The following is a 14,378-nucleotide window of genomic DNA, read 5'->3' as shown; positions in this document are numbered from 1 at the left end:
TGGCACCGCGGTTTGGGCAGCATCAATCAGAGCCTGGTCGCACTACTGCAGCCAGATATACTTTTCTCTGAAACATTGGAGAGTTAGAAGATCCAAAGATGATAAACCTGCTGAAATCAAGCAGCCAGGCTCCGATTCATGCCCTCCTCGCGTTTTGGGCAGTATGACCCAGATGACAGGTTTTTTTAAATAATGTCAGTGCTTTGGTTAATATCTAGGCTGGGACTACACAAAGTCATAGGTAGATTCTAGGTAAAACTGTGATTGCAATTGTTAACCCTCCATAAAACAAACAACTAAAGCAATTTGATAGAGCAAAGGTTGATGAGCAGTCGCAGCCTTTTACGTCTACTTTTGACCCAGTTCATACATTGCTTTTATTGTTCAGTATAACAATCATGCTCATTGGCAACTGCATTTACAACCCCGATGGCTCAATGTCAGAAGTACGCATGCTCAGCTGATTTGCAAAGTGCATTTTAGTAAAAAAAAAAAAAGAAGATCTTTGAAGGAAACTGGCCACCTCAGAAAACGCCATTTACCTGCAGAGGTGGTGATAATCTGCAGATCATTAGTATTACAATGCTGCCCAGCCACCGCACAAGAGACGCTACTGGGAGAAAATGAACCTATTTCCTCCTGGGAGCCGCCAGCCTTCAGTTACGGGGACGGGCACAGAGGGGCCACCGTCCCCGCTCACATCACCGATCACTATACTGTGACCACCGGCTTTCAGTTATGGGGGTGTGCACAGAGGGGCTACAGTCCCCGCTCACTATACTGTGACCACCGGCTTTCAGTTATGGGGGTGTGCACAGAGGGGCTACAGTCCTTGATCACTATACTGTGACCACCGGCTTTCAGTTATGGGGGTGTGCACAGAGGGGCTACAGTCCCCGCGTACATCATCGATCACTACACTGCGAGCTGCAGCTGTAGGCCATTCTGTACCCCCATGACCAAAAGCAGGCGGATCCCGAGAGGAGAGAAGTTCATTTTTTTCTCCCACTAGCCTCCGTTTCAGTAAGGTGGCCAGGCAGCATTGTAAAGTCATTTACCTCCAGAATAACCCTATATCTGCAAGTAAATACCCTTTTAAAAGGGGTCTGAGAGTTTTACAGCTGAAACAAACTGCAGGGGAAAAAAAAACAAAAAACAAACAGCGGGGACCTGCAGGGCAATCTTTTTACTTACTATTATATAGCATTCTTGGTGGTAGTTTGTAAAATTATCGACAATCCCCTTAATGGGGTTTTGCGGTTTGAGAAAACCTTGTCCTCTGGTGCAGTTTTCTATATAAACACACACTGTTCTTTGATCACCCTCCCTGGGTCCAGTAGGGAGTCTCCACCACGACACCCACTGTTATTTTAGGCAGCACCAACATCACGTTGACAGCAGTGCAGCCAATAAGTGACTTTGCCCAAGTAAACACAGAGCCGCTAAGCTCACAGATTGGTTGCAGTGCTTTTCATGTGGCATCAGCGCTGCAAACAATTAACAGTACACGTAGTGGTGAGGACTCCACGCTGGACCCGGGAAGGGTGCGCAAAGAACTGTTTGCTTTAGGACAAACTGCACCAGAGAGGCATTTTCTGAAACCAAAAAACCTCTAAGCTGTTTGAGGTCTATGAAGAATCCACAAAGTGTTCCTGATAGCAGCGGCGCGCTATAATGAAAGCGGCCATTACTATGTAGACCGACTACAGTACGCAGAGTATAAAGGAGATGAGGAGTGTGTAGTGTAGAGCTCCTGCAGACCACAGAAGACAGAACTGTGACATCTAACGGATCGCCCTTTTGCTGCATAGACTAATCTGCAGGGATGAAGCGGCAGTAGCGTGTTATCAGGTTACTTACATGTGCTTTTTTACGCAGAAGCCACTTATCCTCCAGCACAGGATCTGCTGCCTCTTCCTTGTTATCAGCGTTCTTGGAGGACAACACCCAGCTGCCAGCGTCTGAAGGCATGTGGAATGGAGATAGTGTTTCTACCAGGGGAGTCGGACATTTACTGCCAGTTGTTTCGTGCTCAATCTTTCTCTCTGTCGGGCTGGACTTGACAACCCAGGTGTCTAATGGAGTTTCAAGCAAAGATTTAAAAAGCCTAAGGAAGGGTTCACATTCTTCTGTCTTCTTGGTGCAGCTTTGATCTTCAGAGTCTGCTCTGCTGGGATGTAGCCACATCTTATGAGAAGGCTTTGACTTTTCACATTCTCGGATTTTAGACTTGTGCTCATGATTTAATGGGATGCCGTTCTTATCCTTTCCTTCTTTCTTTAGGAGCCACTTCCGGAGAGCCTCTTTTTCACAGCTTTCATCACAGACACATTCGGAGAAGGCAGCGCAGGGCTCATTAGCTTTACACACGTCTTCCATCCTAAGGTGGGGCTGACACTGCTGCAGGAGCCACATCTCATTCCCACAATCTGATATCTTCTTTCCACCATGCTGCTCGTTGAGGCACTTGAGATTCCCTAGATTTTCAATTTCCAGAGCAGCAGCTTTTCCACCGCAGCGATTCCCGCAGGACTCCACTTTATGGAGCCAATCAGTGATGCTGTAGTCCTCCACAAATGGCTGGAATACGAGCCTCCACTTATCCACAACGTCGGACTGCTCTGTGTGTGCAGGGGAGACTAACCAATCTGACAGATCCATCTCTTCATCATTGGGCAGGTCAAAATCAATGTCCTCTACCTTGTCAAAGGAGAAAGAAGAGCTTGAAATAGAGCTGTCCCGGGAGCGGACTTCAGTTTTCTCGGGAGCATCGTCCTTGCTCTGCGAATGTAGCAGCCAATTGTGCAATTCCCCTAACTTCCCCCAGATTTGTTCCATATTAAATGTGGGAAGATTAGGGGTATCTGAGGCCTATAAAACATAAATAGGTAGGTATAGCAATCATTAGTAAAAGACGACAGGACTACATTGTATGACGGCCTCGCACAAGTTATGTTACAATGTGAGGTCCACCATAACCTACCGAGATGGGCTCGGAGAGATGGCTCTTTAACAGCCAGTCTTGTTGAGAAGAGCGGAGGATCTGCAGGGCAGGACACTGGCTGACAGGGTTCACTTTGCCTTCCAGGAGCCAGTCTGACAGAGGAGTGCTCAAAAACACAGAACGAGGCTTCTGCTAAAATAAAGTGGAGAAAAGGCTTAGTGCAACGGCTCACCTACACCCAATTATTACCAGAAATGAAACGCAGCCTTTCCTGACATACCTGGATGTAATGTAGACAACGGGATTTATGAAAATCTTATTCTTACATTTGGATAAAAAAAAAAAAAAAAAAGTACATTTTTAGAGCTTTCTGTGGTCATTTAATGGAATCTGTCATCAGGATTTTGCCACCTAATCGGAAAGCAGAATAATGTAGGGGCAGAGACTCTGATTCGTCCCGTCATGTGTTACTTACTGGGTTACTTGCTGCAGTTTTGATAATTAAAAAAAATTGATTTTATCGGGAGTACATCACTAGAGGACTAGTTGTCTTGTGCCACATAGTCCTCCTGCTCTGTATAACCCCACCTCCACAATTGGTTAGCAGTTTTCTGTGTACACTGTGCATAGGCAGGAAACTGACAATCAATGGTGGTCATACAGAGATCAGCATTCAGAAATCAGTGTTTTTATCAAAACTGCAGCAAGCAGCCCAGTAAGTGACATTTATTTATTTTAGCACATTGCTGGAATTGGGGTCTCTGCATGAGCAAAAACCCAGTGATAGATTCCCTTTAAATGGCTTACCTGTACGAGACCTTAATAATGATCTTTAAAGGGGTTTGTCCACCATCCACAGTTTCGTGAGCACTAAGTAAATTGGATTGCTGCAGCCAATCAGCAGTCACTGACTGGCTGCAGCTATTATGTGACTCCCCCACCCGATGCAGATCCCTAAGAGCAGAGTACAGGGAGCAGAGCTGGTCCTTGAGCTGACTATCATGTTATTCTGTCCACCTTGCTGGGCCCAATAATGGGGGCTGTCCAGTCGGGGGTCCTGCAGTCTAGGGCAATTCACTGTATGAGAATTAGAGAAATCTGAGCTGAACGCACCTGTTCAATGTCGGCGACATAGCAGTGGTTGAGAAGCCAGGGGTTCTGGGTGACAAAGCTGCACGGCGCGGTGCTGACATTTTCTGACATTTCTTCACAGTTCTACAAAATAAAATAGGCAAATTAGAAAATGTAAAATTCGGCTCATTTTCAGCACTGGCCATTGTTTCCTCAGAAGCTCCAGCATAATGGTTAACTAGACGGAGGGTAACCGATGCAATATCTGCTTACCGCAGTACTGATCGAGCCAAAGGTCGTTATAGCTTTTCTCAGGGAAGAAACATCTGCTTCAAACTGGATGGCAGAAGATTCCTCAGGTCTCAAGGCGAGACTGCCCAGTCTGGAGAAAGAAAGGGTGCCGAGAAACTAAAGATCCCATATACAGACTGCATGTAGTGCTGCTGCACACACAAGGAACACAAGTCACAAGGTCATATTTGGACAATAATGTAATTATGTCACTGGTGGAAATATTTGTCATTCATTCATAAATGATGGTAAAAGCAGAAACATAACAAGTCACATAACGTAAGGCTGACAGGAGGATTGTGTGTTACTCGGGTCACCTACCTCTCCAGGCACACAGTGATCTGATTGGCCAGATCATTACTGTGGGGGGTTTCTAGCTGGTGAATCAGACAATTGAACTGTCCCAAAAGCTGCAAAACAACACAGATATAACAGGTGATCAACAATGGTAAGAGAGAAAGGGAAAGTGCACAAATTCATCAGCAGAAATAAAACATGGCCAAGCCAATTTCTTCCATCCCATGTATCTGCAGATTAAAGGGGCTGTCCAGTGTTGGTAGGGTTAAAAGAGTAGTGCAGCTTGCCGAATCTAATAGTGTGTAATATGAACACTGTTGGGACTCGGCTGCATATGGTGGTTCACGGGATCGCAAGTATGTGACCTGTATACTGTGCGGCCATGTGCCGAGTAGATCGTCATCCATCTCTCAATGTTCTATGTAAAGAGGAGGAGAATCTAGTTTGGCACAGGACCACAGGTAATAATCATTTTTATTCCTATAGAGCCAACATATACCACAGCACTTTACATTACAGAGGAGACTTGTATAGACCATAAAGACATAACAGAGGAGACACATAACTCAACAGATACCAAGGAGTGAGGGTCCTGCTCACGAGCTTACGGGCTATGAGATATGCACACTTTATACATTTCACACTGAGGATTCCACAAACTGAAATTCCTACCAGGCTGGACATCCCCTTTAATGATTTAGTGTATGTGCACACAATCAGGATTGGCTTGCAGAAATTCCACAGGATTTTCATGCGTTTTTTCCAATGCATTGTATAGGAAAAACGCACAAACAATGGACACGTTGCTTCTTTTTCCGCACATGAAATTCAGTAAGAAAATTTCCTGATCATGTGCACAGATCATAGGAAATGCTGGGATAAGATGTGCAATGAGTTTTTTGGGGCCAATTTCACGCGGATTTACATAAGAAATGCACTGTATACACATAGCCTTAGTGTGGCATCCTGCCGGGGAGACCATAGTAGATTGTGGGGTCCAGACATGTCACAGGATTTGGAGGAGATGCTCTGTTATATGAGCTGGCAGTATAGAGCGCAGACAATCTTACAAGCCAAAGCTTTGTGTAACAAGCAGAGGAAGATGCTAGAATGTGAAGGTGAAGGGTTTGCACATGTCCATTTAATTAAAAAGGTTGTTTTTTTTATCCTTCATGTGAAATGTTTTCAATTGGAGGAGGCTGATGGCCAGGTCTTGTCCCGTGCCCCTCCACAGGAGCGCCGACAGCCTGTATGGAAGGCGGCACTACCACATGCAGGAGAATCTATAATACTTCTATATAAAATCATGTCACCAACACATCCCTTACAATAAAGATCATGCCACATTCTGCAACTGCACCGCTTAAAGATGAATGACCAGGGGCAGCGTCACTTTACCATATGCAGTGACCCCACTGGTCCAAAGTTCAGCAAAATTCTACAGACGACCTTACCCAGTAGAGCTGCTGACTTTGCTGCTGCAGCGCCTCTTCTTTCAGTTGCTGTATTAGATCTGCCTGCTCCAGAAGCCAGATCTCACGGCTGCGCAGACATTCAAGATGGCGACTAATACAAGACTGGATCTGGGCCTTCACCTGCAGACATCAAAAGGAAATCAACTGGGGTTTACTAATGGATCCATCATAGGAAGGAAAAATCAGGAACGTACAAAAGGTAACTGGGGCCGTACACATGTGATCGCTTTCTGGACTATCACAGGGTCTATAGAAACTCCCAATCACCAGCCCATGTATCACTGCGACAGATGAACAAACTCAGATTCTCCTGCAATAACAACCATGATAAATCACCTAAGCCGGCTGCTCCAGAGATCCTCAGCGCATGATACTCTGCAGGTACCGAGTCTACAGCACAAGCAAATATTGAGGTTTGTGGAATCACGAGAACGTAAGGAAAACATCAGATTGTGCCCCTAGATTCTGGTAGGTGTCCACCATAATTAAAATTAAGCTGACGAGCTCAGACACCATGGTGATGAAGAGTAATACTACGGCGGCTGTATAACGGAATGGGGGAAAACAATGATCTCAGAATATTAATAAAGTGCGATCCAAGAGGTGTCATACCCTGCACCCGCAGAGCTACCCTACACCCACAGCGCTACCCAGCACCCGCAGCGCTACCATACACCCGCAGCGCTACCCAGAACCCGCAGCGCTACCCAGCACCCGCAGCGCTACCCAGCACCTACTAATTAAAGCCAATGGGGCAACACAATCCAAACTTCCCAAATATACTAAATTCACAGAAACCATGCCCTGAGAAAAAAAACAAAACAACGTATTTAAAAAAAAATAAATTATATATATATATATATATGTGAGTAAGAGAAAGTGTGTATATATTCTATATACCCACATACATACTCGTATTCAGAAATTTTCTTTTTCAATTTTACTGCAGAAAGTGTAACAGTACAATAGGTGCTGTGACATCCATGACCTTGCCTCTATGAAGGCGTTTACAACTAGTGTAACAAATACATACATAGAGCCCCAGTCCATAAATATGTTGAATGTAGATAACCACTGCAGTGTAAGAAGCTGCTGACCCAGAGAGATTCTCTTATGGACCATTCACTACTGTTCATTCTCCATTATACAAAGAGGAGAATTACGTCAGCCTTTACTAACAAGTCTACAATACTTCTGGATTCCTCCAGTATCTATACTTTACAGTTATCAGTATACACCACAAGTATCACATCACTACGAGCGTATTCACCAAAGAGGTGCAAATGCACACACAAACCTGCAGAGGGGCCTGCAGCAGAGCAGCAATGCCCATGTATCAACCTACACACAAACCTGCGGAGGGGCCTGCAGCAGAGCAGCAATGCCCATGTATCAACCTACACACAAACCTGCGGAGGGGCCTGCAGCAGAGCAGCAATGCCCATGTATCAACCTACACACAAACCTGCGGAGGGGCCTGCAGCAGAGCAGCAATGCCCATGTATCAACCTACACACAAACCTGCGGAGGGGCCTGCAGCAGAGCAGCAATGCCCATGTATCAACCTACACACAAACCTGCGGAGGGGCCTGCAGCAGAGCAGCAATGCCCATGTATCAACCTACACACAAACCTGCGGAGGGGCCTGCAGCAGAGCAGCAATGCCCATGTATCAACCTACACACAAACCTGCGGAGGGGCCTGCAGCAGAGGAGCAATGCCCATGTATCAACCTACACACAAACCTGCGGAGGGGCCTGCAGCAGAGCAGCAATGCCCATGTATCAACCTACACACAAACCTGCGGAGGGGCCTGCAGCAGAGCAGCAATGCCCATGTATCAACCTACACACAAACCTGCGGAGGGGCCTGCAGCAGAGCAGCAATGCCCATGTATCAACCTACACACAAACCTGCGGAGGGGCCTGCAGCAGAGCAGCAATGCCCATGTATCAACCTACACACAAACCTGCGGAGGGGCCTGCAGCAGAGGAGCAATGCCCATGTATCAACCTACACACAAACCTGCGGAGGGGCCTGCAGCAGAGCAGCAATGCCCATGTATCAACCTACACACAAACCTGCGGAGAGGCCTGCAGCAGAGCAGCAATGCCCATGTATCAACCTACACACAAACCTGCGGAGGGGCCTGCAGCAATGCCCATGTATCAACCTACACACAAACCTGCGGAGGGGCCTGCAGCAGAGGAGCAATGCCCATGTATCAACCTACACACAAACCTGCGGAGGGGCCTGCAGCAGAGGAGCAATGCCCATGTATCAACCTACACACAAACCTGCGGAGGGGCCTGCAGCAGAGCAGCAATGCCCATGTATCAACCTACACACAAACCTGCGGAGGGGCCTGCAGCAATGCCCATGTATCAACCTACACACAAACCTGCGGAGGGGCCTGCAGCAGAGGAGCAATGCCCATGTATCAACCTACACACAAACCTGCGGAGGGGCCTGCAGCAATGCCCATGTATCAACCTACACACAAACCTGCGGAGGGGCCTGCAGCAGAGGAGCAATGCCCATGTATCAACCTACACACAAACCTGCGGAGGGGCCTGCAGCAGAGGAGCAATACCCATGTAACAACCTACACACAAACCTGCGGAGGGGCCTGCAGCAGAGAAGCAATACCCATGTATCAACCGACACACAAACCTGTGGAGGGGCCTACAGCAGAGGAGCAATGCCCATGTATCAACCTACACACAAACCTGCGGAGGGGCCTGCAGCAGAGCAGCAATGCCCATGTATCAACCTACACACAAACCTGCGGAGGGGCCTGCAGCAGAGGAGCAATGCCTATGTATCAACCTACACACAAACCTGCGGAGGGGCCTACAGCAGAGGAGCAATGCCCATGTATCAACCTACACACAAACCTGCGGAGGGGCCTACAGCAGAGGAGCAATGCCCATGTATCGGCACACAAATAGATCCAGGCTGTACCTCTCTGCCATTGTCTTTAACTTGTTGCTCTGCCTTTAAGAGTGTCTGAATAGCAGTTTCCAATTCTTTCCGGGCTTGGAGGCATTTTGATAGTGGATCTCGGGCACAGGAACGGAGATCTTGGTCCATATCCATTTCTTTTGGCATCTCTAGAAATACAGAGGGCAAAGTCATAAGTTGCTGCAAGTGGCTGTGTCTAGAAAACGGACACAGCGAGACCAGCTTTTATATGTACTGGGGAAACGCTGGAAAAACAAAAGATCAAGAAAAAACAGACAATAATAAATATAAATTCTGAGCTGTTCAGGGGTTAATCCCATCTGCATAGATCACACAGGCCAAACTCTGGGCCGTGGGCGATTTTATTTGGCCCGCGACACCAGGACCACCACCCCTGTGTGGGGCCCATTATACTGTATGGACGACTGTGTGGGGCCCATTATACTGTATGGACGACTGTGTGGGGCCCATTATACTGTATGGACGACTGTGTGGGGCCCATTATACTGTATGGACGACTGTGTGGGGCCCATTATACTGTATGGACGACTGTGTGGGGCCCATTATACTGTATGGACGACTGTGTGGGGCCCATTATACTGTATGGACGACTGTGTGGGGCCCATTATACTGTATGGACGACTGTGTGGGGCCCATTATACTGTATGGACGACTGTGTGGGGCCCATTATACTGTATGGACGACTGTGTGGGGCCCATTATACTGTATGGACGACTGTGTGGGGCCCATTATACTGTATGGACGACTGTGTGGGGCCCATTATACTGTATGGACGACTGTGTGGGGCCATTGTACTGTATGGACGACTGTGTGGGGCCATTATACTGTATGGACGACTGTGTGGGGCCATTATTCTCTATGGAGGACTATGTGGGGCCATTATTCTCTATGGAGGACTATGTGGGGCCATTATTCTCTATGGAGGACTATGTGGGGCCATTATTCTCTATGGAGGACTATGTGGGGCCATTATTCTCTATGGAGGACTATGTGGGGCCATTATTCTCTATGGAGGACTATGTGGGGCCATTATTCTCTATGGAGGACTATGTGGGGCCATTATTCTCTATGGAGGACTATGTGGGGGCCATTATTCTCTATGGAGGACTATGTGGGGGCATTATTCTGTATGGAGGACTATGTGGGGGCATTATTCTGTATGGAGGACTATGTGGGGGCATTATTCTGTATGGAGGACTATGTGGGGGCATTATTCTGTATGGAGGACTATGTGGGGGCATTATTCTGTATGGAGGACTATGTGGGGGCATTATTCTGTATGGAGGACTATGTGGGGGCATTATTCTGTATGGAGGACTATGTGGGGGCATTATTCTGTATGGAGGACTATGTGGGGCCATTATTCTCTATGGAGGACTATGTGGGGCCATTATTCTCTATGGAGGACTGTGTGGGGCCATTATTCTCTATGGAGGACTATGTGGGGCCATTATTCTCTATGGAGGACTGTGTGAGGCCATTATTCTCTATGGAGGACTGTGTGAGGCCATTATTCTCTATGGAGGACTATGTGAGGCCATTATTCTCTATGGAGGACTGTGTGAGGCCATTATTCTCTACGGAGGACTGTGTGAGGCCATTATTCTCTATGGAGGACTGTGTGATGCCATTATTCTCTATGGAGGACTGTGTGAGGCCATTATTCTCTATGGAGGACTGTGTGGGGTCCATTATTCTCTATGGAGGACTGTGTGGGGTCCATTATTCTCTATGGAGGACTGTGTGGGGTCCATTATACTGTATACTGGTTGGCTCGCAGCTTTGTCCAAGTTTTTCATTTTGGCCCTTTGCGTGTTTGAGTTTTACATCCCTGGCATAGATGGATATTAGTAGAGATTGTAAACAAAAGCCATTTCATAAGTCATTTCTTTCTTATGAAACTTTGCAGCCATTCTTGAGATAGTAACACTTTCCTTTACAGCTCATTGCCTAGGAGAGAGACCACCCCTCCTGTCTAAGCAGTGCACTGAAGCTGGCAGGAATTAGGAGGTAACGGCGCATTCCAGCTTAATAGAAAAGAGCCTGTATTCAATGTGCGAGTTCTGCTGTCTAGCAGAGGTGGTCGGTCTCCTAGGCAACAAGATATAAACAGTAAAGTGTTAATATTTCAAATATAGCATGAAATGTTAAATTGCTTGTATGTACAAGCACTATCTGACAAAATCCATTTACAGAGACGGGGACATTTATTCTGCAGGTGTTATTAGTCCATTGGAAGGCTGGGTGCCAGCCAGTACATACGCACAATCACCAGTCATGTTTCCTGGGGATCTTGGAATTAAATCTCCATAATTATGTAATGCTACAGAGGCGAGGCTTCCTGAAGCGGGAACGGGAGGGTGCAGCACCGCAGGTCAGGGCCAGACGCTCAGAAGTGGGATTACTATGAAGCTCTGGGTCAGGGGACAAAAGTGAGACACAGTCCAGGCAGCTGATAAAGCGAAGTAGGGCTATGTGCCCACGATGCAGAAATGCTCCGGATTTTTCCTAAGCGTTTCTGCATCTCCCTGGCAGAAAAAACGCATGTGGATTGTACATGCGGATTGTACATGCGTTTTTCCTGACAGGGACAAGCGGATGTGAAGCGTTCCTCACGTGCATTTCCGCATGCGGGTTGACAAACGCTTTCCAAGCGATTTTACCATCACTTGGAAACTGCTTGACAACTTGGTCACACTATATAAATCCATGCAACCGGTATGGATTTATATAGTGTGACCCGAGAGAATGGTTAAAAATAAAAAAACAAATATTATACTTACCTTCTGATGGCCGCCGGTGTCCTTATCCAGACGCATCACTATGGAGACCGGGGGCCATCGGAAAGTAAGTATAATGTTATTTTTTATTTTAAATTCTTTTTTTTTTTTTTTTACAGGTACTATGGTACCTGGGTCTGAAGGAGAGTCTCCTCTTCTCCAAACCCGGGTACCATCCGCACATTGAAACGCTTAATATCCGCATGTGCACATGTAGTGATGCTGATATTAAGTGATCCAATGCAAGTCAATGGCGGCAAAAACACCGCGATTACGCAAAATAATTGGTAGTGCTGCGAATTTTTCCGCAATGATAATACACATGCGGATTATCATTGAGGAACATGGCAGACCTTCTACCAAGCGCTTTAAGCGTTTCTGCAGCTGAACTGTCGCTGCGGAAACGCTTAAAAAACGCATAGTGGGGGCACAGCCTAAAACAGCAGGAAGAACACTGCATTTCTTATCAGACCAGCAGTTCTATAGCATAAACCTACCAGAACACAATGAGCACTGAGGGACAGCTGTACTGAGACCCCCTGCCCCATGGTAGTGACACTATAGCAGAGGATGGGCGTGAGATCACTCACCTATAAGATGGGGTCTGGGGCAGGGTTTTTAATTATTTCCTGTGCAATCAGCAAGTAAAACTTATTTTATTTCACACAAAAAAAGAAAAGGTAAGTATTTAAGGTAGTATTTAAGATGTGAATCCCTACCAAAAATAATACATTCGTATCAGTGTATAAACATGTGATATCCATCAGTGGTCTCCAACCTGTGTCCCTGCCCCCAGCTGTGGTGACACTACAACTCCCAGCAGCCCCAGACAGTGCAGAGATCAGTAATAGAGGTGACCTGTCCAGCTGTGCTGACACTACAACTCCCAGCAGCCCCAGACAGTGCAGAGATCAGTAATAGACGTGACCTGTCCAGCTGTGCTGAAACTACAACTCCCAGCAGCCCCAGACAGTGCAGAGATCAGTAATAGACACGACCTGTCCAGCTGTGGTGACACTACAACTCCCAGCAGCCCCAGACAGTGCAGAGATCAGTAATAGAGGTGACCTGTCCAGCTGTGCCGACACTACAACTCCCAGCAGCCCCAGACAGTGCAGAGATCAGTAATCGACGTGACCTGTCCAGCTGTGCTGACACTACAACTCCCAGCAGCCCCAGACAGTGCAGAGATCAGTAATAGACGTGACCTGTCCAGCTGTGCTGACACTACAACTCCCAGCAGCCCCAGACAGTGCAGAGATCTGTAATAGACATGACCTGTCCAGCTGTGCTGACACTACAACTCCCAGCAGCTCTCCCACTACTGCACACAGTATAAGGGATATATACTGTAGAAGCCTGCAGCAATGTCCTATTATCCTATGAAGACAGTGAAAGGAGCCACAGTCAGTCAGTCAGTCAGTCACACACACACAGTCCCGGCGGTACCTGGTCACTGCTCAGCCTCAGCTCCCGGTCACCGGCAGGATAGGAAGTGCACACCGAACTATCAGCGGTTTAAAGACCTCACGGTGACGTCACTGCTAGTGGGCGGAGTGTGCCAGACTGGAGGCCTTTAGTAACGTAAAGCGTCTGCTGACGTCATCGCTAGTGGGCAGAGAGTGGGACTGAAGGCCAACACTAGCTCAGAGATCCTGCTGACGTCACCGTAAGTGGGCGGGGCGTGGGAGGCCGCCACTAGCAGAAAGGACTTACTCACGTACTCAAGTGTTTGTGTGCAGCTGATGGGGCGGAGAGAGGGGGACAATGAGGGACAACAGGTCTCCAGCTCAGCAGGCCGCCATAGAGAACAGCTGTGCCAGCAGATCCCGGGCGCCGCAGCCCCGCACTGCTGAGCAGCGTCCTCCTCCAGTCACAGCGCAAGCCCCGCAGGAGGCCGCACATAAGGGAACAATAGGGGCCTGACTCCGGGTTTTATTATAACATTTCCTGAACTAGCATAGATGCTCATGGGCAAAAACCGCAGCTGCTGCAGTTGGAATGGGTCTGCACTGACGCTGACCGCATCACTTCTGCATAGATGGGGCATCACCAGGGTATGCCCAGCCTAATGCCTGCAGAATCATATCACCAATGTGTGCGAAACCCATACGAGTCTGTGAAGCCATAGATGAGCGATAAACAGAGGGCACCAGAGGCAGGGCCGGCTAAAGGGTCTCAGGGGCCCCTACAACACATACCACCATTCATAATGCACAGATATGGCGGAGAAATATAGGTATACAACACAGCCCAGCTTGTCCCTTCACCCACCCAGACATGGACACACACACAGTAAGCAGGCACAGCCCGTGGCTCTCTCAGGGACAACAATGGTGGCACGCCAGCCCGTGGCTCTCTCAGGGACAACAATGGCGACACGCCAGCCCGTGGCTCTCTCAGGGACAACAATGGCGACACGCCAGCCCGTGGCTCTCTCAGGGACAACAATGGCGACACGCCAGCCCGTGGCTCTCTCAGGGACAACAATGGCGACACGCCAGCCCGTGGCTCTCTAAGGGACAACAATGGTGG

General features: G+C 47.8%; 1 protein-coding gene across 3 annotated transcripts in view; it reads right to left on the bottom strand.

Moving 5' to 3' along the window:
- NCOA4 (nuclear receptor coactivator 4) overlaps positions 1-14,378 on the bottom strand; it is a 30,494-nt gene that overhangs the window by 3,198 nt on the left and 12,918 nt on the right. Inside the window, exons 1-8 of one of the 3 annotated variants that reach the window (XM_073685954.1) lie at positions 13,293-13,446; positions 9,043-9,191; positions 6,058-6,198; positions 4,628-4,716; positions 4,289-4,397; positions 4,058-4,159; positions 2,984-3,136; positions 1,861-2,871 (exon numbers count right to left, since the gene is read on the bottom strand). In XM_073685954.1, the coding sequence (XP_073542055.1) occupies positions 1,861-2,871; positions 2,984-3,136; positions 4,058-4,159; positions 4,289-4,397; positions 4,628-4,716; positions 6,058-6,198; positions 9,043-9,189 (1,752 nt within the window). In that variant the 5' untranslated portion in view covers positions 9,190-9,191; positions 13,293-13,446. Of the gene's footprint in view, positions 1-1,860; positions 2,872-2,983; positions 3,137-4,057; positions 4,160-4,288; positions 4,398-4,627; positions 4,717-6,057; positions 6,199-9,042; positions 9,192-13,292; positions 13,447-14,378 lie in introns of those variants that run through there. The other 2 variants (XM_073685953.1, XM_073685955.1) reach the window with 2 other exon arrangements.

The sequence above is a fragment of the Phyllobates terribilis genome, unplaced genomic scaffold (genome assembly GCF_046119375.1).
Source record: "Phyllobates terribilis strain yellow unplaced genomic scaffold, ASM4611937v1 Scaffold_5__5_contigs__length_657084704, whole genome shotgun sequence".
NCBI lineage: Eukaryota > Metazoa > Chordata > Amphibia > Anura > Dendrobatidae > Phyllobates > Phyllobates terribilis.
Note: the sequence above shows the minus strand (reverse complement) of the source record. Positions and strands in the feature narration are given on the sequence as shown.